Below are 25678 nucleotides of genomic sequence, written 5' to 3' on the forward strand. Positions count from 1 at the left end.
TTAGAGATAAGAGTCTCATGAACTTTCCTGCTGGGGCTGGTTTTGAACCATGATCCTCAGATGTCAGCCTCCTGAGTAGCTAGGATTACAGGTGTGAGTCACCAGTCCCCTGCCAGAACTTTTAACTTTTTGGGCTCCTGGGGTTGCACCAGGACTGAGGGCTAGCCTTTCCTGGAATGGACAGGTCTTAATTTCTCTCCTGCAGCCCAGAGAAAGCTCCTTTTCCCTCTGCTTGATAAAAAAAGCATAGGTAGTGTGCTGGGGAGTGTAGCCTTGTGGTAGAGCACTTCCCTAGAATCCCCAAGGTCCTCACTCCAATCCCAGCACCACAGAACAAACATGTAAATATTTAATGACAAAGCAGTATTTGGGTACCTGGCCCACACTACTAGCTCTGCTCCCTTGCAATAGTGTTATCACCCTGTGAGCCGCCTGTTTCCCCAGCTGTAAAATGAGACAAGTAGCAAGTAATACACCTAGTTCTGGGCAGGGCCATGGGAAGGCTCAGTAAATGGTACAAATTAGGCATATTGGCACATCATAGGCACTAGGGAAAGGAAGTTATCATTGGCCAGGAAGGCCTCTGGCTACTTATAAAGTCACTATGTGCAAAGTCAAGTCAGAGGTATTAGTTTGGACACACTCAGAAGGAGAAGGTTTCTACAGCTCAGGCCTAAAGGAGTAGCACACCTACTGTGTATCACTGGCCAAATAAGCTCCTCCATGTGCAGCCAAAGGCAGTTTCCCCACAGATGTTCCTTGGTGAAGGAACATGGTAGCCATGTTCATGGAAAGGGGCCTCCCACAGTCAGGACCCAGACCTTGCCCTTCTCAGAATTTCTCAGTAGCTCGCCATTGCCACTGGCACACAAGGGCCTGACCAGTCACTCTTCTCCCCAAAAAGCTCCCCCTTCCACTGTGTCCTGATGCCCAAGCCCACCAGCTTCCAGTCACTTCTTAGACATCTTCAGGGTATGTGCTGAGTGCAGAAGCTGAGAGCTTTGCAATGAACAGGGGCCTGAAGGAAGCATTCTTATCCGACAAGAAAAATCACTGAGGCTCTGCAGGGAGAGTGATTTTCCCAAAAGCTCACAGTTGGTACCCAGAGTTCATCCCAGCTGTGTCTGACTGTAATGCAAAGAAGATAATCACAGGGCTGGGAAGGTGGCTCAGTGGTTGAGTGTTTGCTTTGCATGCATGAGGCCCTGGGTTCGATTCCTCAGCACCACATAAGCAAAAAGAAAAAAGCTGGAAGTGGCGCTGTGGCTCAAGTGGTAGAGCGCTAGCCTTGAGCTGAAGAGCTGAGGGACAGCGCCCAGGCCCTAGTTCAGGCCCCACAACCGGACCCAAAAAAAAAAAAAAAAAAGAAGATAATCACAGTAACAGGACAATATTAGGCCAAAAGTACATGAGGAACACCTAGACTCATTACCACCTTCCTATTTGTCCAACTAGACAAAGCAGCTTGAAGATAGACTGTCTTGTTCCTTCTGTGTCCTCTGCTTTCCCACCTCAGGCCTGGCCTAGTGTCTGGCGGGGTCTGTCTTTAATTTTATCAGTGTGACAAGTCTGCTTGGAGGCTAATGAGAGCTGGTCCTGAGTGTCTTCTTCCAAAGTCTCCTGCTGACACCCTGCCCAAATTCTCATTAGACCAAAATTTCATCTTTAATTCCAGTGAGTGGGTCCTGAAAAAATTTTTAAGACTCCTAAAGGACTAAGAGATCTATTTAGCCGGGTGCCAGTGGCTCATGCCTGTAATCCTAGCTACTCAGGAGGCTGAGATCTGAGGATCTAAGGGCAGGAAAGTTCATTAGATTCATCTCCAATTAACCACCAAAAAGCCAAAAATGGGGCTGTGACTCAAGTGATAGAGTGTTAGCCTTGAGTGAAAAAACTTGGAGACAGTTCTCAGGCCATAAGTTCAAGTCCCAGGACCAGCAGAAAGAAACAGGAAAGGAAGAAAGAAAGAGAAAGAAGGAAAGAAGAGAGAGAAGGAGAGGGAGGGAGGAAGAAAGGAAGGAAGGGACGGAAAGAGAAAGAAAGAAAGAAAGAAAGAGAAAGAAAGAAGGAAGGAAGGAAGGAAGGAGGAAGGAAAGAAAGAAAAAGAAAAGAAGGAAGGAAAGAAAGGAAGGAAGGAAAGCCCACACAGCTGAGGTTAATGTAAGGTCTCCAAATCCATGCTTCACGTTCGGATGGAAGAATTGTCAAAATTTGACTCTGGTGGGACTCGAACCCACAACCTTTGAATCACCACTCCAGGATAAGCTAGAAGTCCAATGCGCTATCCATTGCGCCACAGAGCCAGTTGCCAAATTCCCCTCCAAGTTCACCTCTACCTAAAATGTCCCAGTTAGCATTTCCCCAGGGTGTGGCGCCAAGCTTTTGTTATATTCTGTCTGGGCCTGAACGTGAGCCCTGGAGTCTCCATATTCTCCAAAAACGGTGCTGATGGGGGTGCTCTCCCGCATATCTGGATCCCAAAGAATGCGGGGAGAGATCGCCAGGTCACAGCCACTCTGACCCCCGCGGGGGTACGCGGCGCGGACCACAACTCCCAGCATGCCGCGCGGCGCCCAGAGGACTACAGCTCCCAGCGTGCCAAGTAGCGACACCACCCTCGGCGCGGCGTGCGCAGGGCCGGCTGGGCCCGGCGGCGACGGGCGCGCCGGGGCTGGGTTGTGCTCCGCTACGGTGGCGGGTTCGCAAGCGGAGGAGCTCGCCGACTGCTGGGACGACGCGAGGGGCGGTGCTGCGGGCCGGCACACCCCGCTTGGGTGAGGGAGGCCGGCGGGGGAGGAGCGCGCCGGGCGCAGAGCCGGCGGAGCGCTGCGGAGTCTGCTGTGTGCGCCCAGGGGCGGCCGATGCCCCTCGCGCTCTCCGCTCCGCCGCCACAACTGAGCCGCATCGGGACCGGGCGCCGCGCGTCGGAGCCGACACCCGGTGAGCAGAGGCAGGGCCGGTGGATCCCCGGCCGGGAGACGCGTCGGGCCCTGTAGGGAGAGGCGGCGGTGCACGCCCGGGGGGTGAGGGCGCACCCTGCCTGAGTCTCCCGGCCGGGCGCTCAGCCACCCGAGCTGTCTAGGGGCAAGGGCGGTCTGCAGTACCTGTCATGGGGCTCAAGGGAACTGGGCACCCTCTTCTCTCTGTACCTCATCTCCCCGCCTTCGCAGGCGAGTTCTACCCTATTCTTTGGTAGATTCTGGGAGACCAGAGGTCGGAGAATCTTGGAGAGCCTGGCAGTGGCGTTGGAGTCCCTGCCTTGATGTCCCCCGCTACCCTAAGCTTACACTTTTCTCAGGGAGGATTAGATCTCTAAGGGCTCCTCCCTGTGGTCCAGGCCGTGTTCCTCTCCTACCTCGTTCGCTCTCAGGCTACTTCACAGCCTTGACCTTCGCCTTCTCCTCATGAATAGGAAAACCTCAAGCCCCATTAGCTTTCCCCTTGGACAGGTCTGCAAAGAGACAGGCATAAAGCCTGAACCCTTATCTCAGCCCAGCCCTTGGGCACAGCCTTACCCCTCCCCCTAAACCCCTGTACCCCGAAGATTCATCTGAGTAGCTTGCTGAGTGAGTGTGTGTGTGGTGGGGTCAGAGGCTTCAAGCACTCAGGAGGTGGAGGAGGGAGGATGGTAAATTCCAGACCAGCCTGGAATGGGTAGTGAGACCACTGTCAAAACAACTAAGCCACCAAAAGGGGGGGGGGAATCCCTCAATCGTTTCTCCCCCTCCCTGTCACCTCTCAGGCACCTACCTCCCTTTTGCTGGGTCGCCCTCTATCGTCCACTAGAGGCACAACTCTACCTGAGCTGTTGGGCTTGGACTGAGCAGGTATCCCTTCCCAGAAGCTGACCTTTTGGGTGTTGTGGCTTGGCCTGTTCAACCCCGCAACCTTCCTGGGTCTCTGGGTGAGGAGTTAAGCCAGAAACACTTAAATCAGTACCCACCCTCAAGACTTCTTGGTTAGGGACCTTGGATATAGGGGAGTGGACTACCTTGTTTGGACTGCAAAGGTTCTAAGAACAAATCTTATTAACCCATCACATAGATTGGGACTCTGAGGACTGGAAATGAGTGAGAGACTTCCCCAAGGTCATTTGGAGAGTGGTAGCCAGAGATAGACCTAGAGGCTAGACCTCCCTCCCCTGGTTTACTTCTAAAACCCTTTACTTAAGCCCCTTCCAGCTGGCCACGTGATCCAAGCTCAGAAAGAGACTCCTATTCTCAGCCACCCCAGAGCTGGGAATTGGGGGCTCAGGAACATGGATGTTTGGGGTTCCTTGACTGTCCTCTACCTGCAGGCCACAATGCTGCTTGGGGCATCTCTGGTGGGGGCGCTGCTGTTCTCCAAACTGGTGCTGAAACTGCCCTGGACCCAGGTGGGGTTCTCCCTGCTGCTCCTGTACCTGGGGTCTGGCGGCTGGCGCTTCATCCGAATCTTCATCAAAACCATCAGGCGCGATGTCTTGTGAGTACCTGCTCCAGCCATAGCTGGGCTTCTGACTCCAGAATGTCTGCAGATCAAACCCCATTTTCCCTAGTAGCACAGGACCACCGTACTCAAAAAGAGCAGATTCTGTTCTATCTCTTTTCCTTGTCAGTAGTACCTGGTACTGTCATCTATAAGGTTCAGGTCTTCCCCCTAACGTGAGACTCCTTGGGGACTAGTGGCATATATCAAACTTCAGGTGTGTTGAGGAGACATCCACAAGGTATCCTGAAGACATTCATTTATGACAAGTTGTAGAGGAGCCCGGCAAGAAGGGACCTGTCCTCTGATTGACACCAGAGACAATGGGTTCTAGATCAGGCTCCCACATTAGATGTCTGAGAAAACCTGTTCCCAGCGGTTCTATGCCAGGTGCCAGACTGTCTTTGAATCCTAGAGAGGAACAAGGCAGATCCAGTTTGCCAAATTCATACTAGCTAGGAGATAAGGCAATAAGGTAATTCTCTAAATTGACAGTGCAATCTGGGCAGAGGCCCTGGCAATCTTGCTTCCTCCAGTGTCCAGTACAGTGAGCCACACCCACTGGTGGCTCAGCATTTGTCAATTGGGGCTGATTACAAAAGGAGCTAGCTACAGAGTGGCCCTACATGAAGGATGATAGTGTGTGGGAGCATGGAGGAAGGAGAGATGGCCTCAGGCCAGGAATCTGAGAGGTCTGGAGGGAAGGAGCTGGACTTGAGAAATGCTGTGAAGTGGATGGAAAGAGGGGAGTACAGTCAGCAGTCACAGCATTGGCTGAGGCATACAGCCTGGAGGAATTGCAGAGATCAAAGGGCTCCAGGGTGGTAGGGGTGGGGTCAGAAAAGGGAGTTGCCAGGTGATTCCACAAGCACTGAACATGTTCCCTGTGTCCAGCGAAGAGCAGACCTGGAAGATAAAGCAATGAGTGAGACAGAGGCCTGCCAGCTGGGCTCATAGGGAGAGATTCATCCCGATTCCTATAGACATGGTGGTATGGTCTGGAAGTCCCCAGGTGAAAAGTCTGGACCATGGGCTGCAACACTGGAGCCCCAGTACGCTTTTGGCAGAGCAAGAGGCTTAGACAGGAGTAGGAATTGTGCTGTGGAGCTGGAGAGGCCAGGAGCTCAAATCTCAGCTCAACCACATTCTACATGTAAAGCCCTAGATAAGCTATGGCACCATGAGAAACCTCTGTCTTCCTCCATCAGGGGAGAGAAGTCACATGATCTCTTGGCCTCATCAGGAGGCCTTGGTGAGAGGGTGCAGGTGATGGTGCCAAGTACCTAGGAGCAACATATGAGTGTCATAAGAGAGCTGGCTCCTGAGGCTCAGGCCACTGGGACAGCAACTTGGGCCAGTATACCCACCCTCCCAGCGCTAGTGGCCACAGCTCCCTGCTTCTTCCCATACAGTGGCGGCATGGTGCTCCTAAAAGTGAAGGCAAAGGTCCGACGGTACCTACGGGAGCGAAGGACCATACCCATGATGTTTTCCTCGATGGTACGGCGCCACCCAGACAAGACAGCCCTCATCTTCGAGGGTACAGATACTCACTGGACCTTCCGCCAGCTAGATGACTATTCTAGTAGCGTAGCCAACTTCCTGCAGGCCCGTGGCCTGGCCTCAGGTGATGTGGCTGCTCTCTTCATGGAGAATCGCAATGAGTTTGTGGGCCTCTGGCTGGGCATGGCCAAGCTGGGTGTGGAGGCGGCCCTCATCAATACCAACCTCCGGCGTGATGCCCTGCGTCACTGTCTCAACACTTCCAAGGCAAAGGCCCTTATCTTTGGCAGCGAGATGGCACCAGGTGAGTCCCAGGTGGTGAGAGACAGGCCCTTCCATCCTTGTGGGAGGCTAATAGGCCAGGAGTCAGAGATTCTGGGCGCAGTCAGGAAAGCAGAGTTTGAGTTTGCAAGGTAGTGGAGCTGCTGGCCCTCAGAGGTGATGGTGGCCATGCCCATGACTAGCTAGCCTCATGCACCTCCTCTCTGCAAGGGGAACAAGCATTTGTACCCCGTGCTTCTTGCAGAGCTTGTGTTTAATTTGTTGCTGCATTGGTCACTGAAAATGCTGTGTGCGCTGTTTTATAAGAGTGGCTCTGATCTTCACAAAGACCAGCAGGGTTTATGGATGATGCGTTGTTTAAAGGGGTGTGAGGAGCTCACCTAGGGTCAGACAGCAGAATTTGATATTGGGCTTCACGACAGTGTTCCTGTTCTTTCTCACCACACTATGAGGGTGCAAGCAAGGAGAGGGAAGGGAGTTGGATGAATCAAGATGAGAGGCTAGGGGTGTGGCTCAGTTGTAGAGCACTTGCCTAACATGTTTGAGGCCTTGGGTTCAAGAAAAAAAGCCAGAGGAAGTGGAACTGAAGGGCTAGGACTGCCCAGTGCCCAGGGTGGGTGAGTGAATATGTGTACGGTATCAGGGCAGCCTGAGAGAAGGTTCTCACTCTGAAGGGAATGATGGGGGGCTCTGACTCACACCCCTGGCCTCTAACTAGTACCCTGCCAAGCAGTGTAGTGCAGTGAGTTAGAATTCAGACCTCAGTATGAGATAAAGCCGTCCTTCTCATCCTTATCACCTCAGTGTCTTCATCTATAGAACGGGCTATGGTTGCTCCTACTTCCCAGGGCTGTGAGAGCAGGAAAGTGCATGTAAGGAGTCTACTGGGAGGTTAGGCTGTACCCCTTGCAGCCATCAAGCTGCTTCATCCATCTCTGCCCTGATCTGCCCATTTCCTCTGACAACATGGTCAGCTTGTCGTGAGAGAAGATCCCAGGAACACAGAGCTTCCTGTCTCTCTTGCAGCGGTCTGTGAGATCCATGATAGTCTGGACTCCTCACTAAGCCTCCTGTGCTCCGGCCCCTGGGATCCCAGCACAGTGCCTGCCAGCACAGAGCACCTGGACCCTCTGCTGGAGGACATCCCCAAGCACCTGCCAAGTCTCCCTGACAAGGGCTTCACAGGTGGGTCCTCTTCCCCTGCAACACTCTAAGATGGACTAGATCAAGCCCTGCCCTCAGGGCCAGAAGACCTGGATCTCTCTGGAAACCTGACCTGTGCCTTAAATAAGAAACTATGGGTTGCTGGAGTGATTGGTGAGGCAAAATGACCTGATGTGTATAAAAGTGCCAGGGAGGGCTAGGAATGTGGCTTAGTGGTAGAGTGCTAGCCTTGATCAAAAGGGACAGTGCCTAGGGCCCCCAGTTCAAGCCCCAGGACTGGCAAAAAAAAAAAAAAAAAAAAGTGCCAGGACCAACTAGCCACATAAAAGTTCTGAGTGGTGGAGCAGCCTTGCTCATGCTCAGGTACCTCGTCCCCATTGAAGTGATTCGTGTCTGTGCAGGATCTTGTGGGTTCCCAGCCATAATCTACCTGAGCTGCTTTTAACGCCTCCTCCAGGCAGCCTTCTCTCCCACTCTCCCTCTGCACTCCAGCCTGTCCAGTCCTTCAGCTCTTTGGCTCTTTCTACCTTTCCTTGCGAAGCCACCAGCCTGCTCTATTGCCTAGTGGCCCAGTACTTGAACTGTTGAGCCACAGCTGAGCCCTTAGTCTGGCTCTGCTGCTTCCCTGTGTGACCACAGATACCCACTCAGCCCTGTGGACCTTACATCCCATGGCCATAAAATTTGGGGATAGCAACAGATCCTGCTTTATGAGTTGACTTTGAAAGCACTGGGCGCTGGTAGCTCACGCCTATAATCCTAGTTATTCAGGAGGCTGAGATCTGAAGACAGAGGTTCAAAGCCAGCCCAGGCAGGAAAGTCCTGTGAGACTCTTATCTCCAATTAACCACCAGAAAACCAGAGGTGGTATTATGGCTGAAAGTGATAGAGCACTTGCCTTGAGTTGAAGAGCTCAGGGACAGCGCCCAAGCCCAGAGCTCATGCCCAGAGTTCAAGCCCTGCGACCAACACACGCACACACATACACACACACACACACACAAAAGAATAGAAAAAGAGCCGGGCGCTGGTGGCTCACGCCTGTAATCCTAGCTACTCAGGAGGCTGAGATCTGAGGATCGCGGTTCAAAGCCAGCCCGGGCAGGAGAGACTGTGAGACTCCTATCTCCAATAAACCACTAGAAAACCGGAAGTGGCGCTGTAGCTCAAGTGGTAGAGCGCTCGCCTTGAGCTGAAGAGCTGAGGGACAGCGCCCAGGCCCAGAGTTCAAGTCCCACTACCGACCAAAAAAAAAGAATAGAAAAAGAAGCCGGGTGCTGGTGGCTCACGCCTGTAATCCTAGCTACTCAGGAGGCTGAGATCTGAGGATCGCGGTTCAAAGCCAGCCCGGGCAGGAGAAACCGTGAGACTGCTAGATTTAATCAGGTCCTGTGCTCCTACGTGTGGTGCTCAGTGTCAGAAGGGCCTGTATCCTCATGTCACTGTCCCACTCAGCGGAGGCCTTTGAGAGGACCAGTCCTATGTGCCTCCCAGCCACAGCTCCCTGCTGGGTCTAGCACAGGGTGAGGCCCAGGAAACGTTTGTAGAGGGTGTCAGAGCAGAGTTCAGTCAGTGGCCATCAGAGTAGACTTCCTGGAAGAGGCAATCTCCCCCTGCCTGGCCCTGTGCTGTGCCCCTTTCCCAGTTGCCCCTGTGTCTGTTTTCTTCAGATACACTCTTCTACATCTACACGTCAGGCACCACGGGGCTACCCAAAGCTGCCATCGTTGTGCACAGCAGGTGAGGGGCCGGTGCCCAGAGGGGGGAGGGAACTTCCTGCTGCGTTCCAGGGGGCCCACTGTGCTCTTTGCTCTTTGTCCTGTCCCCTCAGGTATTACCGCATGGCTGCCCTGGTGTACTACGGATTCCGCATGCGACCTGACGACATTGTCTATGACTGTCTCCCTCTCTACCACTCAGCAGGTGATTCCTCATCTCAGCCCCTTAGGACCCCATCCTTCTGGTTTGACAGAAAGTGACCATTGACTCCATCTTGTCCACTGAAAATGATCACATCTTATCCCAAGGGGCCCCTGGGCTGGCACACAGTTGGCTCCCACTGGTGTGCAGGGCATTACTGCTTGGTTGTAGGGACTTGAGGGAGAGCCTGAGTGAGTAAAGCTCCTGTCCTCAGGGTGCTTCAGGGAACTGTATGTGTTTAGGACAAGGTAGACAGCAGGAGCCTTGATGCTAAGGAGAGATGGTGAGGTGAGTGTGTCGGAGGGGCAGCATGCGTGTGGCACACAGGAGGAGCCAGGGATGTGAGCCTGGAAGACATCATCCTGGAGGAAGCAGGTGTGAGGTGCTAAAGTCAGGCAGGTAGCTTAGTCCTGGGAGCTGAATAGCAGCTTCATGGGCTGAGGGCTAGCTCCAGAGTCCCGCCCCCAGCAGGGAATAAGCCAAGGTGTGTGCTTGATGCACTGAATTGGGGTGAGGTAGGATTGGTCTGTGTAGGCCGAACAGGACAGGAGGAAGAAGCAGGCCTAGGTAAAAGGGGTCTTGGGGGCTAGGTCTCCTTGACCTCCAGGCCTTCTGCCTTCAGGAAATATCGTGGGAGTCGGCCAGTGCCTGATCCATGGCATGACAGTGGTGATCCGGAAGAAGTTCTCAGCCTCCCGGTTCTGGGACGATTGTATCAAGTACAACTGCACAGTGAGTGAGAAGGGAAAGGCATGAAGAACACCTCCCCTCACCACCCCTCTGCGGCATGTGTCATACAGCTGAGGTGGTTCCGCGGGGTTCCTTGGGTGATGTTCCTCCTTTTCAGATGAAGACACTGAGGCCCAGAGATAGAAGGGAAGCACAGCCAGCCCTTGTGGAGGGAAGGGCTGGAGGGGTGGGGAGGCAGGGCAGCGTGGCGCTCTAGGAGCCGGACCCACACTATACCCACCTCAGATTGTGCAGTACATTGGCGAGCTGTGCCGCTACCTCCTCAACCAACCAACCCGGGAGGCAGAGACCCAGCACCGAGTACGCATGGCACTGGGCAACGGCCTCCGGCAGTCTATCTGGACAGATTTCTCCAGCCGCTTCCACATTCCCCAGGTGGCCGAATTCTATGGGGCCACTGAGTGCAACTGCAGCCTGGGCAACTTTGACAGCCAGGTACAGTCCAGGTGGGAGGTGGCATGCTTGCCATGGGGATGGGATCACAGAAGGCCTGGGCATCAGGGGTAAGGGCACAACCTGCCTTCTAGTATTGAAAGTGTGGGTACCAGTCTCCCTTCAACCCCATTGTTCTGTCTGGGGCCCATGGAGCCCAGCCCAAGTGTTGGCCTTCACAGGTGGGGGCCTGTGGCTTCAACAGCCGCATCCTGTCCTTCGTGTACCCCATCCGGCTTGTACGTGTCAATGAGGACACCATGGAGCTGATCCGGGGCCCCGATGGCGTCTGCATTCCCTGCCAGCCAGGTCTGCTCAGGGTGGGGATTGGAGGGGGAGGTGTTGGCCAGAGAGGGGGTCAGCCAGTGTGAATACATGAGGAGTCCATTTTTGTTTGTTTGTTTTTCTTTTTTGCTGCCAGTCCTGGGGCTTCAGCTTAGGGCTTAAGTGCTATCCCTGAGCTTCTTTTGCCAAGGCTAGTTAGTGCTCTACCACTTGAGCCACAGCTCCACTTCTGGATTTTTCATAGTTTATTGGAGATTTGAATCTCACAGACTTTCCTGCCCAAGCTGGCTTCAAACCTTAATCTTCAGATCTCAGTCTCCTGAGTAGCTAGGATTATAAGCATGAGCCACTGGCGCCCAGTGACAAGCCTGTTCTAACTTTTTGTCATTAGTTAACTCTTGACTAGGACCACAAATTGTTCATTTCCTTGTCTATCCATTCATTCATTCACCAGCCCATCCATGCGTCAATCCATTCATTCTTTTACCACTGACCAGGGGGCCTGAGACCTGGCCATCTGAGATTGCTCTGGTTTTCCCCTTAGCCCTGTACTTTAGCTGAGTTGGGCTTTGGTGCTGCAACCCCTAATCGGCAGGCAGGGTTGGAGACACCACCTACCTTGTTGGATTGATCTGAGGATTGTGTGGCAAAGAACACGAAGCTTTTGGAGTGGAGCCAGTATGAGCAGGGATCCCATGGTGCTGGCTGTTTTGTCTGTCTAATGGAGCTGTACGTGTTTGCTACCTCTTCACTTTCACAGCAGTTCAATAGATACATGTCACTGAGGGCCAACTTGCCAAGATGAGCTTCCTGCCCTTGAGCTCCTTCCTTCCTCTCTCCCTTTCTCTTTCCTTCTTTCTTTCCTTCTCTTCTTCCTTCCCTCTTTTCTTTCTTTCTCCTTTTCTTCCCTTTTTTTTTTTGTGGGTCATGGGGCTTGAACTCAGGGCCTGGGAGCTGCCCCTGAACTCTTTTGCTTAGGGCTAATGCTCTGCCACTTTGAGCCAGAACCACTTCTGGTTTTCTGGGTGGTTATTCGGAGATTCCTGTCTGGGCTAGCTTTGAACCACGATCCTGACATCTCAGCCTACTGAATAGAATTACAGCCGTGAGCCACTGGTGCCCCGCTCTTCCTTTCTTGTGTTGGAAATTGAACTCAGGGCCTAATACAGACTAAGCACGTAGTTGGCACTGAGCTAAATTCCTATCTCCAGAAATGGGTGTTTCTGTGGTAGACAGTACAAGTCACGTCAGGTTAGCATGTATCAGGTGAGGACAGGTGGCAGAGGCTGCACAGGGCAAGTCTGACTGTGCTTCCCCACCCCAGGTCAGCCAGGCCAGCTGGTCGGCCGCATCATTCAGCAAGACCCATTGCGCCGCTTTGATGGCTACCTCAACCAAGGTGCCAACAACAAGAAGATTGCTAAGGATGTCTTCAAGAGGGGGGACCAAGCCTACCTCACCGGTGGGTGCCCAACATTTGGCTACCCCTTTCCAGAGTAGGCCGGGAGGGATAAAAGGACCTTCTAATACCATCAGCAGATACATACGCAGGACTTCTCTGGTCCATGCCCATGGGCCAAGAGCCTGGCTGGCCCAGGTCCTGCCTCACCCACCCCTTCCTAGGTGATGTGCTGGTGATGGATGAGCTGGGCTACTTGTACTTCCGAGACCGCACGGGGGACACATTCCGATGGAAAGGCGAGAACGTATCCACCACCGAGGTGGAGGGTATACTCAGCCGCCTGCTGGATATGGCTGACGTGGCAGTGTATGGGGTTGAGGTCCCAGGTATGTGTGGAAAAGGGGAGATACATGTGGAAAGGCACTGCCCACTGCTCACTCTGCCCTTCTTTCCCCAGGAACTGAGGGCCGGGCAGGAATGGCTGCTGTGGCCAGTTCTGCAGACAGCTGTGACCTACAGCGCTTTTCACAGGCCTTGAGGAAGGAGCTCCCCCTGTATGCCCGTCCTATCTTCCTCCGCTTCCTGCCTGAACTGCACAAAACAGGTGTGCCCCTCCCCTGCTCCTGCAGCTGAGTTCCGGCTGGTCTTTCCTGTACCTGCAAACTGGGTGGCTCTTGCGTAGCCTTTGTACACGACCTTGCTGGGTAATTGAGAAACTTCCTTCAAAGAGGACAGGTCATCACTACTAGTGGAGCTATTGCTTGAGTGCCTGGCACTGCACTAGGCCTTGAGGACATGTGTCTAACCTGACCTTTGCCCTCTTGGAGCTTTTGGCACCAGAAGGGAGGGAGCTGTAGGATAAGGAATTCCAAAGATTTGGAATGACTATCAGGCTAGAGAAAAAAAAAAAGAAAACCTGAGTAACAGTATCCTAGTGACTCAAGGGGATGAGATTTGAAGATTGTGGTTTGAAGCCAGCACAGACAGAAATGTACTTGAGACTATCTCCAGTTAACCACCAAAAAAGTCAGAAGTAGAGGTATGGCATCAGCCATGAACAAAGGCCCTCATATCAAGCCCCAGTACTAACACAAATGAATTTTGTTGTTGTTGTTGTTGTTGTTGTTGTTGTTGTTGGTCATGGGGCTTGACTCTGGACCTGGGCAATGTCCCTGAGCACTTTAGCTCAAGGCTAGCTCTCTACCACTTGAGCCACAGCACCACTTCCAGTGGAGATAAGAGTCTCACAGGCTGGGATTGTGCCTTAGTGGTAGAGTGCTTACCTAGCATGCATGAAGCCCTAGGTTCAATTCCTCAGTACCACATATACAGAAAAAGCCAGAAGTGACACTGTGGCTCAAATGGTAGAGTGCTAGCCTTGAGCAAAGTATGCTTAGGAACAGTGCCAAGGCCCAGAGTTCCAGCCCCAGGACTGGCAAAAAAAAAAAAAAGAGTCTCATGGACTTTCCTACCTGGGCTGGCTTTGAACCGTGATCCTCAGATCTCAGCCTTCTGAGTATCTAGGATTACAGGCGTGAGCCACCAGTGCCTGGCTTGAAAAAGAATTTTAACTGAATGAAGGAGCCAGGTACTGGTGACTGAAGCCCATAATCCCAGCTACTCAAGAGGCTGAGGATCATGATTAGAAGCTAGTCCAGGCAGGAAAGTGCAATGAGACTCTCATCTCCAATTAAAAAAGGCAGAGGTGGAGCTATGGCTCAAGTAGTAGAACACCGGCCTTGAAATTATTAAAAAAAAAAAAAACAAAAACAAAAGTCAGGACAGCACCTAGGCCCTGAGTTTGAGCCCCAGGACACACACACACACACACACACTCTCTCTCTCTCTCTCTCTCTCTCTCTCTCTCTCTCTCTCTCTCTCTCTCTCTCTCTCTCTCTCTCTCTCTCTCTCTGAAGGAGGTAGCATTGAAGTATCAGCTGAGAAACACACACACACAGAGTGAATGAAGGAGGTAGCATTTGGGATGACTGTAAGTCTCCCCGAAGAAGTATCAGCTGAGACCTGAATGAGGAGGGCTCGTGTCACTGTAGCAGATAGTCCGGGCTATAGAAACAGCAAATGTGGGCTGGGAAGGTGGCTCAGTGGTAGAGCACGTGCCTTGCATGCATGAGGCCCTGGGTTCGATTCCTCAGCACCACATAAGCAAAAAGACAAAAGCCGGAAGAGGCACTGTGGCTCAAGTGGTAGAGCACTAGCCTTGAGCTGAAGAGCTGAGGGACAGAGCCCAGGCCCAGAGTTCAGGCCCTATGACTGGACCCAAAAAAAAAAAAAAAAAAAAAACAGCAAATGTGAAATCCCTGAGAAAGGAAGGAATTCCAGCTTTAAAGGAATAAAGGAGCTGGGTGGCTCACATGTATAATCCTAGCTACTCAGGAGATCTGAGGATCTGAGGATCATGGTTCAAAGCCAGCCCAGGCAGGAAAGGCCATGAGACTCTTATCTCCAATAAACCACTAGAAAACTGGAAGTGGCGCTGTGGCTCAAGCCGTACTCGCCTTGAGCTAAAGAGTGCAGGGACAGAGCTCAAGCCCAGAGTTCAAGCCCTACACCCCAACAAAAATTTAAAAAGGAGTGAAGGAGACCCCCAGAGATAGAGTGCTTACCTAGCATTCACAAGAGCTCTTGGTTAAACCTCCGTGCCACAATCAACAAAGAAAAAGAGTAGAGCACCAGTGACTCACATCTGCAGTCCTATCAACTCAGGAGGCTGAGATCACAGGATCATGATTCCAAGCTAGCCTGAGCAAGAAAGTTTGGGAGGGCTGAGAATGTGTCTTAGTGGTAGAGTGCTTGCCTTGCATGCATGAAGCCCTGGATTCCATTCCTCAGTAGCACATTAACAGAAGAGGCCAGAAGTGGCACTGTGACTCAAGTGGTAGAGCACTAGCCTTGAGCACAAAGAGGCTCAGGGATAATATCCAGGCGCTGAATTCAAGCCCAGGACTGGCAAAAAAAAAAAAAAAAAGTAAGTTTGAGAGACTCATTTCTAGTTAACTACCAAAAAGAATGAAATGAAGGTGTGACTCACATAGTAGAGAGCTATCCTTAAGTGAAAAAGTCAAATGGGAGCTCAAGGCCCTGAGTTCAAGCCCCAGTACTATCCATCACAAAAATAGAGTTAGGAAGGGAGGGAAGAAGGAATAGGGGCACATACACAAATGCTTTGCCAGGTGCAGGTGGCTCATGCCTATAATCCTAGCTGCTCAGGAGACAGATCTGAGGATCCTGTTCAAAGCCAACCCAGTCTGTGAGATTCTTATCTCCAGTTAACCACCAGAAAACCAGAAGTAGAGCTGTGGCTCAAAGTGGGAGTGCTCTAGCCTTGAGCAAAAAAGCTCAGGGACAGCACCCAGGCCCTAAATTCAAGCACCATAGCCGGCATAAAAATAAAAAGACCCCCAAAGCCGGGCGCTGGTGGCTCACGCCTGTAATCCTAGCTACTCAGGAGGCTGAGATCTGAGGATCGCGGTTCAAAGCCAGCCCGGGCAGGAGAGACCGTGAGACTCCTATCTCCAATAAACCACCAGAAAACCGGAAGTGGCGCTGTAGCTCAAGTGGTAGAGCGCTCGCCTTGAGCTGAAGAGCTGAAGGACAGCACCCAGGCCCAGAGTTCAAGCCCCACGACCGACAAAAAAAAAAAAAAAAGACCCCCAAAGCTGGAGGCTTGGGGAGCACCAGCCAGCAGAAGACTTTGTGCACCAGAGTGGCAGTTGGAACTGTCCTGGGGGAGGTAGGGAGCTGCAGAAGTGTTTGAGCAGGGTAGTAACCAGATTGGGTCCTGCAGAAGTCTGCAGTTGCTGGGTGAGGAGTGGGCAAGGACTGCATGTGGCACAGGGGGGCTGGGTAGATGAGGGAAGGCTGTCATAGCTGTCCAAGCAAATGATGAGCCGAGGGCCAATGTCCACACAGTAAGGCACTGCCAACGTTCTGTTGGTTCAGTGATGATTCTCTGGAGTTCCCTGGGAGGCACGAGGTGCAGAGGCTTATGCCCAGACCACCATGTTCCCCATGTCCTTTCCTGACTCTTTCAGTTACTCATTCTCCCCCACACCCATCCCCACCCCATATGTCATTTCTGCCTTGCTAACAGGCTTTCTCCTGTCGATGTTCCTCTGTCAGATAGTGAGCGCCTGGACCTCATGAAGGCTGTGCCACTGTGGAGGACCCGGGTGCAGTGCAGCCAGGCAGGGGCGCAGGGTCAGGCCCGTGACTGAGAGTTCAAGCTCCCTGATGGTGGGAACCCATGACTTTTGTCCAAGAGAGGCAAAGGCTCATGCCTCGATTCCAGGCACCTTTCTACAGAATACATAGCCATGGCCCCACGGGCTTCAGATACTTTGGGCTTCAGACACTTCGTGGCACATGGTTCTGTGGCTCAGAAATTTTAGGGCTAAGTTCAGCTCAAAGAGCTGCCATCACTTAGTGACTTGCCATGTTCGTTCTTGGCTGGTCCCTTTTATAGCCCTGTCCAATAGAACCTTCCTTGGGAACGGACGTGTCCAGACTCTCAGCTGTCCAGTTCAGTAGCTATGAGTCCTGCACAGATATCAAGCACTTAAAACGTGGCTAATGTGACTGACAAACTCAAATCTGAACTTTCTTCAATTTCAAATAGCCACAGATGTTCAGCACCAGGCCAGGGCCTCACTGGGAAGAAATGGTTATCTCTGCTCCTGTGGTTTCTCCCTCCCGAGTCTAGACTGGGCTCAGGTGCCCTGCAAGGCAGTGATGGAAGCAGTAAGGCCCCTTGAGGCCAAGATCCACTCAGAAGTCCTGTAACATTGCTTCTGCAGAATTCTGTTGGTCAATGCTAGTCAGAGGCCTGTCCAGATTTAGGAGGCTCCCCCCAGGAGAACTGGTAAAGCACAGCACAGCGGCAAGGGGTCAGGGGACAGGGAGGACTGTGTTTAAATTCCCCCTCTACCATTTACTAGCTGGTTGCTTGCTTCCTTTAGCCCCAGTATTCTCTCTAGTGACGCTGATACCAGCCATTGATTGAATGATACATAGCTTACTTTATATAAAAAGTGACTACTGGGCTGGGAAGGTGGCTCAGTGGTAGAGTGCTTGCCTTGCATGTATGACGCCCTGGGTTTGATTCCTCAGCACCATATAAGCAGAAAAAGCCAGAAGTGGCTCAAGTGGTAGAGCGCTAGCCTTGAGCTGAGGAGCTGAGGGACAGCACCTAATCAAACTCACCTCCTCTGTCACGCTCCCTTACCCTCCTCCCACTTAAGCCAATTTCAATATATTTCATTTTTCTGTCTTTTTTTTTCCTGTTGTGCCAGTCCTAAGGCTTGAACTCAGAGCCTGGGTACTATCCTTTAGCTTTTTTGCTCAAGACTAGTACTCTACCGCTTGAGCAACAATTCTACTTTGGGCTTTTTGCTGTTTAATTGGAGAAAGGAATCTCACAGATTTTCCTTTCTAGGCTAGCATCAAACTACAATCCCCAAATTTTAGCCTTCTGAGTAGGTAGGTTATAGGTGTGAGTCACTGGCGCCCAGCTTCATTTTCTATATATAACATGATTATATATGTATGTATGTATATATATATATATATATATATAAACATATATATAACATGTACACACCAATGAGTATGTAAGTCTTTTAGGTCTGGCTTCCACAAGTGAATGAAAACTCCCAAATTCGGCTCTTTGAGATTGGCTTGTCAATATGATATTCTCCAATTCCATCCATTTTCCTGCAAATGACGATTTTATTTTTATTTATGGCTGTGTAATATTCCATAGAGTACTTGTATTTATATGTACATATATATACATATGTATATGTGTGTGTGTGTGTGTGTGTCACATCTTTATTACATTTGTTGTTGGATACCGCTGTCTACATTCTTACCAGCATTGTTGTTTTCTTTTTTTTCCTTTCTGATACCAGGGCTTGAACTTAAGTTGTTGGCTTGCATGTTTACAGCTACCATTTGAGCATTGTCTCCACCCAAATTGTTTGTTTTCTTTATGGCTGCCATTCTGAGTGGGTGGAAGGGAATCTTAGTGTGACTTTGATTTGCATTTCCTTTATGGCTAAAAACATATCTATGGGCATCTGTTCTTATAGGAATTGTTCAATTTGTTTGCCCATTTAGTAACTGGTTTACTTTTTTTATTTATTTGTTTGTTTGTTTTGCCAGTCCTGGGGCTTGAACTCAGGGCCTAGGCACTATCCCTGGGCTTCTTTTGCTCAAGGCTAGCATTCTACCACTTGAGCCACAGTGCCACTTCTGGCTTTTTCTGTTATGTAGTACTGAGGAATTGAACCCAGGGCTTCATGCATGCTAGGCAACTACTAAGCCACATTCCCAGTCCCTTACTTGTTCTTTCACTGTTTAATTTTTTGAGCTTTTAGTATAAATGTGTGTGTGTGTGTGTATGTATGTATGTATGTGTGTGTGTGTTGGTTCTAGGACTTGAACTCAGGTCCTGGGCCCTGTCCCTAAGCTTATTTTTCTCAAGGCTAACACATTGCCACTTAAGCCGTAGCTTTACTTCCAGCTTTTTGATAGTTTATTGGAGATAAGAGTCTCCTGGGCAAGCTGGGCACTGGTGGCTCATACCTATAATCCTAGCTACTCAGGAGGATGAGATCTGAGGATCATGGTTCAAAGCCAGCCTGGGCAGGAAAGTCCATGGGATTCTTTTTTTTTGGGGGGGTCAGTCGTGGGGCTTGAACTCTGGGCCTAGGCACTGTCCCTCAGCTCTTCAGCTCAAGGCGAGCGCTCTACCACTTGAGCTACAGCGCCACTTCCGGTTTTCTGGTGGTTTATTGGAGATAGGAGTCTCACAGTCTCTCCTGCCTGGGCTGGCTTTGAACCGTGATCCTCAGATCTCAGCCTCCTGAGTAGCTAGGATTACAGGTACGAGCCACCAGCGCCCGGCACGTCCATGAGACTCTTATCTCTAATGAACCACCAGAAAACCAGCAGTGGCACTGTGGTTCAAGTGGTAGAGCTCTGGCCTTGAGCTGAAGAGCTGAGGGACAGCACTCAGGCCCAGAGTTCAAGCCCCACAACCACCACCACCAACAACAACAACAAAAGTCGTAGACTGGCTTTGAACCGTGATCCTCAGATCTCAGCCTCTCCTAAGTAGCTAAGAAAACATACATGAGCCACTGTTACCTGGACTCTTTGTATATTTTACATATTAATCCTTTATCTGTTGAATAGCTAGTGAAGATTTTCTCCCATCCATCATTCTATACATTGTCTTTTGGTTCTGGTCATTGTTTCTTTTGCTACGTAGAACCTTTTGATTTAGTCAGTCCCATTTGTCAATTCTCATCCTTATTTTCTGTACAGTTAGAGTTCTGTTCACAAAATAATTACCTGTGTCTGTATCAGTAGGTTGTTTTTTTGTTTTTGTTTTTGTTTTTTTGTCAGTCATGGGCCTGGGCGCTGTCCCTTAGCTATTGAGCTCAAGGCGAGTGCTCTACCATTTGAGCCACAGCACCACTTCCAGTTTTCTGCTGGTTCACTGGAGATAAGAGTCTCATGGATGTTCCTACCCAGGTTGGCTTTGAACTTCATCTTTAGATCTCAGCCTCCTGAGTAGCTAGGGTTTTTGTTCTTACCTTTTTTCTTTTGTTCTTACCTTTCTTTGATTCATTTGGATCAGACTTAGGTATAGGGTAAGAGCTGAGAATAATGTTTCCATTTTCCTGCAAGATTGAGCACCTAGGGAAGGTGGCTCAGTGGTAGAGTGCTTGTCTTGCATGCATGAAGCCAAGGGTTCAATTTCTCAGCACCACATAAGCAGAAAAAGCCGAAAGTAGTGCTGTGGCTCAAGTGGTAGAGTGCTAGCCTTGAGCTAAAGAGCTCAGAGTTCAAGCACCACAACTGACCAAAAAAAATAAATAAATAAAACAGATTGAACAACTACCTCAAGGAGTTGAAAAATAGCTGTATGCTATAGATAGTCAAATAAATGAACCAGCCATGTACCTGTAATCCTAACTAGTCAGGAGACTGAGATCTGAAAATTGCAGTTAAAAGTCAGCCTGGAGCCTGGCACCAGTGGCTCACGCTTGTAATCGTAACTACCCAGGAGGCTGAGATCCAAGGATCACAGTTCAAAGCCTGCTCAGGCAGAAAAGTCCCCATAAGACTCCTATCTCCAATTAACTACCAGAAAACCAGAAGTGGCACTAGGGCTCAAAGTGGTAGAGTGCTAGACTTGAGCAAAAGAGCCCAGGGACAGCACCCAGGCCCAGAGTTCAAGCCCCACTACCAAAAAAAAAAAAAAAAAAAAAAAAAAACAAAAACTAGCCTCAGTAGGAAAGTCCATGAGACCAATAACTCACCAAAAAGCTGGAAATAGAGCTGTGACTCAAGTGGTAGAGCACCAGCCTTGAGCATAAAATCTCAGGAACAGTGCCCAGGCACACACACACACACACCCCAAAGTAAATCATGGTAGTCAGAAGACCCAGGTGTACACACACACACACACACACACACAGTGAATCATGGTAGTCAGAAGACCCAGGTGTACACACACACACACACACACACCACACACCACACACACACACACACAGTGAATCATGGTAGTCAGAAGACCCAGGTCACCCAGGTTGTGGCTTTCATCAGCTGTCACTCAGTGGATGATGCTGGGCAGTTAGTGTCCCTTCTTCCTATCTCACTTTCCCTATCTGTAAAGTTGGGGGGATGGGTAACACAGCCACCCCCATGTCTACCTCCTACCCCCTCTTGCTGGGGCTGTCCTGAGCAGCAGTTCATAATGTGGAAGGAGTATGCTTTGAGGACTAGGCCCCCTCCTCCCACATTTCCCTTCTGCCCAGCCCTCCCCACTGCCCTTGCTTAACGCCCAGGCTCCCTGCTCTGCCCTTTCTGAATCTTCTCCCTCCCCCTCTCCAGGTACCTACAAGTTACAGAAGACAGAGCTGCGGAAGGAGGGCTTTGACCCCGCCGTGGTGAAAGATGCCCTGTTCTACCTGGACGCCCGGAAAGGCTGCTATGTCCCTCTGGACAGAGAGGCCTATACTCGCATCCAGGCAGGCGAGGAGAAGCTGTGATCGGACCCCATGTCCCTCCGAGGCCCATCAGAGAGGCTGGGTCCATAGCTGCAGCTTCTACCTGAGAGGGGTTGTGGGTGATGCCAGACCAAAGCAAGCAGGGCCCGCACCTCCACCCCAAGGTGCTGACCGCCTCCCTCCAAAACTGCCAAGTGACTCACTGCCACGTCCCCACCCTGCCAGAGGCTTTCTGTGAAAGCTTCCTCTTGTCCATGTTCTGTCTCCTGGGCCAGGCAGAGCCTTGGGGCCCCAGGCAGAGACTGACAAGCACCTTCAAGATGATGTCTTCGGTTAGGCAGGGCAGAGAGAGACAGAGGGGTCACCAAGCTCCCTCCAGAGAGCAGGAAGCATGCAAAAAGGACCAAGGCAGAAGCCCCCAAACTCAGGAAGCCAACAGAGGGCAAGGATGGTGGTGGCCATCCATCAAGTGGCCAGAGGATCCTGGCTGCCCAGCTACTAAAGTGGCATTCAACCCTGCTGCCATCTCCAAGACTGGAAGAGGAGGATGACCCAGCATGGCTGCCCATGTCCCATCTTCAGCAGAAAGTCAAGACTGTGCCCTTGTCTCTGCACACTCCCTGCATACTTGTCTCCCTGGGGTCTGCTTGGCTGTCCCCAAGGTGGGACATTTCTATCTGTCACCTCCATCCTAGTCTTGGCCTGGCTATGAGAGGAGGAAGCGAGGGGGAGGGGGATGGGGGCAGACAATAAACTCTGCCTTGACTCCTCTTAGTCTGTGTGCCCTCCTGCCTGAGCCCACCCCAAGAGCCTCTAGTCTACCCTCAGCCTGCTCAGGCCCGGCCTCCTGCCTTTCTGACCCATTGGCTCATTTAGACTCAGGATAGGGCAGAGGTGTCATCGCCTCCCTTGCTCCATGCACTGCTAGCCTGGATGGGAACATTTCCCACTGAATCCTGACTCACAAGGTTTCCCACCAAACAAGGTTTCCCAGTCAAAACCAGCTGTCTAGCTGGGCACTGGTGTCTCATGCCTATAATCCTAGCTACTCAGGAGGCTGAGATCTGAGGATCCCAGTTCAAAGGTAGCCCAAGCAGGAAAGTCTGAGAGACTCTAATAAACCACTAGAAAACCGGAAGTGGCACTGTGGCAAGCAGTAGAGCACTCACCTTGAGCTGAAGAGGCAGGGACAGTGCCCAAGCCCAGAGTTCAGGCCCCATGACCGACAAAAAAAAAAAAAAAGCTGTTACTTGGAAGCTTTGGGCAAGTGACCAGTTAAGAGGCCTCAAGCCAGGTGCTGGTGGCTCATGCCTATAATCCTAGCTACTCAGGAGGCTGAGATTTGAGGATCTCAGTTCAAAGCCAGCCTGGGCAGGAAACTCCATGAGACCCTTATCTCCAAATAACCAATCAGAAAACCGGAAGTGACGCTGTGGCTCAAGTGGTAGAGCACTAGCCTTGAGCAGAAGAGCTGAGGGACAGCGCCCAGGCCCAGAGTTCAAGCCCTATGACTGACCAAAAAAAAAAAAGAAAAAGGACTCAGAAAGGCCAGGCTTTGTGACTCATGCTCAGCCTATAATTCTAGCTGTTCTGGGGTCCTAATGTAGTAAGATCTCAGTCTGGGGCCAACCCTGGGCAAGAATACAAGACCCTACTTGAAAAGGCAGGGGTGAGCAGGGGCTATCAAATGGTGGCAAGATTCATCTAACCAGAGTAGGCACCTAGCAAGCACAAAGCCCAGAATTCAAACTCCAGTACCACCAAAAATGAGGATTTGGAAGCTACTGGAGCCATACGAGGAAGGGGATGATGAAATTCTTTGAGGAGCAGCCTTCACCCCAGGCAGGTAGCCTTGTCTCCATGCTCTTGATCTGCTCCCAATCTGCAGGGCGTTTCCCCTGTTGTTTAGGGGCTGGACAGATCTGCCCGGGTGGGTGCCTGGAGGGCCAGAATGAGGCTGCTCAACCTGCCAGGGCAGCTCTGGGGTAAGCAGCAGCTGCAGTTGGCAGCATGGTGGAGAGCCGGCTGTCTCCTGGGCCGGATGGCTGGAGCTGGGATCAATGCAGTGGGAAGAGATCCCCACACAGCCCAGGGCAGAAGGCAGCATGTTCCTTGAAAATGGACTTGGAGAAAAGACCAGGAATGTGGAGATTTTTAGGCACTTGACCAAGGTCACACAAGTAATGGAGGCTGGAATGCAGGCTGAACCCCATGCCCTTCCCACTCTACCAGTGCCACATGGTGCAGAAAGCAGCAGGGAGCCACGAGCTGCCATTCCACACATGCCTGAGAGCCTGGGCCACACCCTGAGCCAGCAGCTGACAGTTCAAGCTGTTAATGGCCAGGCAGAGAGATCTGAGTTATCTCCTGGTGGAGGAGCCTGTTAAAAATAGGGGAGCCTGATTGGGAAAATGAGCACCAGAGCTGGAGTGGAGGGCCCTTAACCAGATGGGAGGGAAACGGAGGGAGGCATGGCTGCTATGCTGGATGTGGCCAGCAGAGGGTGCGAGGAGCTTGGAGAATCCACCTCTGCCCTCAGTCAAGGGAGGTGGGAAGGGCTTGCCTGCAATCTCAGACTCAGAAGGCCTTTGAAGACCTTCAGTCAACCTTCAAGGGCTTGAGGCACGGGTGGCAGAGAAGCTGTGTGTGTGTGTGTTGATGTGTGTCTGTGTGTTGGTGTGTGTCTGTGTGTTGGCTTCAAATTGGGATCCTTAGATCTCAGCCTCCCCCTACTCCTAGCTTTGTGTCTTTAACCCTCAATTGTGTTTTCCCTACAATGGTAAAGGGCACCTAGAAGAAGGGGTTGGTTGATCAATCACCAAAATGCATTTTGATGATGATGCCACGCTGGGGCTCTACAGGCTGAGCCCAACTACACTAAAGTTAAACCTCGATGCCTTCCTGAAAATGGAGCTCAAAGAATCACTACCTTGGGGTAAAAATGTGCATCCAAATCTGTTCACATGGAGTCTGATTCTGGTATCTCAATGCATAGTTGTTATTTTTTGCTTTTGTTTTTGCCAGTCCTAGGGCTTGCACTCAGGGCCTGAGCACTGTCTCTGAGCTTCTTTTGCTCAAGGCTAGCATTCTTGTGCCACAGCCTCACTTCCAGCCTTTTCTGTTTATGTGGTACTGAGGAATCAAACCCAGAGTGTCATGAATACTAGAGGCAAGCACTACCACTAAGCCACATTCCCAGGCCTGCACAGTAGTGGCTTTTTGTTGTTGTTGTTGTTTGTTGGTCGTGGGGCTTGAAATCTGGGCCTGGGCACTGTTCCTCAGCTCTTCAGCTCAAGGCTAGCGCTCTACCATTTGAGCCACAGCGCCACTTCTGGTTTTCTGGTGGTTTATTGGAGATAAGAGTCTCACAGGCTGGCAAGGTGGCTTAGTGGTAGAGTGCTTGCCTCGCATGCATGAGGCTCTGGGTTCGATTCCTCTAGCACCACATAAGCAGAAAAAGCCAGAAGTGGCGCTGTGGCTCAAGTGGTAGAGCGCTAGCCTTGAGCTGAAGAGCTGAGGGACAGCATCTCAGGCCCAGAGTTCAAGCCCCACGACTGACAAACAAAAAACAAAAAACAAAAAAACAACAAAAAAAGCCGGGTGCTGGTGGCTCACGCCTGTAATCCTAGCTACTTAGGAGGCTGAGATCTGAGGATCACGTTTCAAAGCCAGACCAGGCAGGAAAGTCTGTGAGACTCTTATTTCCAATAAACCACTCAAAAACTGGAAGTGGCGCTGTGGCTAAAGCAGTAGAGCACTGGCCTTGAGCTGAAGAGCACAGGGACATCGCCCAAGCCCAGAGTTCAAGCCCCATGACCGACAAAAAAAAAGGTCTCTGGGGCTGGGAAGGTGGCTCAGTGGTAGAGTGCTTGCCTTGCAAGCATGAGGCCCTGGGTTCGATTCCACAGCACCACATACAAACAGAAAAAGCCGGAAGTGGTGCTGTGGCTCAAGTGGTAGAGCACTAGCCTTGAACTGAAGAGCTGAGGGACAGTGCCCAGGCCCAGAGTTCAGGCCCCACGACTGGCCAAAAAAAAAAAAAGTCTCACAGACTTTCCTGCTCAGGCTGGCTTTGAACTGCAATCCTCAGATCTTAGCCTTCTGGGTAGCTAGGATTACAGTTATGAACCACCGGTGCCTGACTTGCACAGTAGTTTTAATGTACTGATTCATTCACTTTGTGTGTATGCGTGTGCACACATACATCTGTCCAGGGGCGGCCCTGTCCTTTTATACTCAAGGCTTTTTACTCAACCACTTGAGTCACAGCTTCATTTCACTTCTTTGCTGGTTAATTGGTGATGAATCTCATTACTTTATTGTCCTGCTGGCTTGGAACCTTGATCTTCAGATCTCAGCCTCCTGGATAGCTAGGTTACAGGCATGAGCCACTGGTGCCTAGCAGTAGATACCAATTTTTTTTTTTTTTTTT

General features: G+C 51.2%; 1 protein-coding gene and 1 non-coding gene across 3 annotated transcripts; one reads left to right on the forward strand and one right to left on the reverse strand.

Moving 5' to 3' along the window:
• Positions 1 to 2212: 2212 nt before the first annotated feature.
• Trnar-ucu (transfer RNA arginine (anticodon UCU)) lies at positions 2213 to 2303 on the reverse strand. Its single transcript is given in 2 exon segments — positions 2213 to 2248; positions 2267 to 2303. It is a non-coding gene; the product is annotated as a tRNA-Arg (tRNA).
• A 417-nt stretch (positions 2304 to 2720) lies between these two features.
• Positions 2721 to 22020, forward strand: Slc27a4 (solute carrier family 27 member 4). 2 transcript variants are annotated; one of them, XM_070014731.1, is made up of 14 exons: positions 2721 to 2940; positions 3743 to 3827; positions 4298 to 4464; positions 5880 to 6274; positions 7279 to 7437; positions 9087 to 9156; positions 9248 to 9339; positions 9959 to 10068; positions 10312 to 10521; positions 10701 to 10827; positions 12128 to 12265; positions 12427 to 12591; positions 12663 to 12809; positions 21131 to 22020. In XM_070014731.1, exons 3-14 carry the CDS (start codon positions 4304 to 4306, stop codon positions 21286 to 21288), a joined length of 1932 nt encoding a protein of 643 aa, XP_069870832.1. In that variant the 5' UTR covers positions 2721 to 2940; positions 3743 to 3827; positions 4298 to 4303; the 3' UTR covers positions 21289 to 22020. The 2 variants fall into 2 exon arrangements, with proteins under 2 accessions (XP_069870832.1, XP_069870826.1); XM_070014725.1 differs by lacking the exon at positions 3743 to 3827.
• Positions 22021 to 25678: the final 3658 nt, after the last annotated feature.

The sequence above is a fragment of the Dipodomys merriami genome, unplaced genomic scaffold, assembly GCF_024711535.1.
Source record: "Dipodomys merriami isolate MVZ:Mamm:240054 unplaced genomic scaffold, mDipMer1.0.p SCAF_11, whole genome shotgun sequence".
NCBI classification, from domain to species: Eukaryota; Metazoa; Chordata; class Mammalia; order Rodentia; family Heteromyidae; genus Dipodomys; species Dipodomys merriami.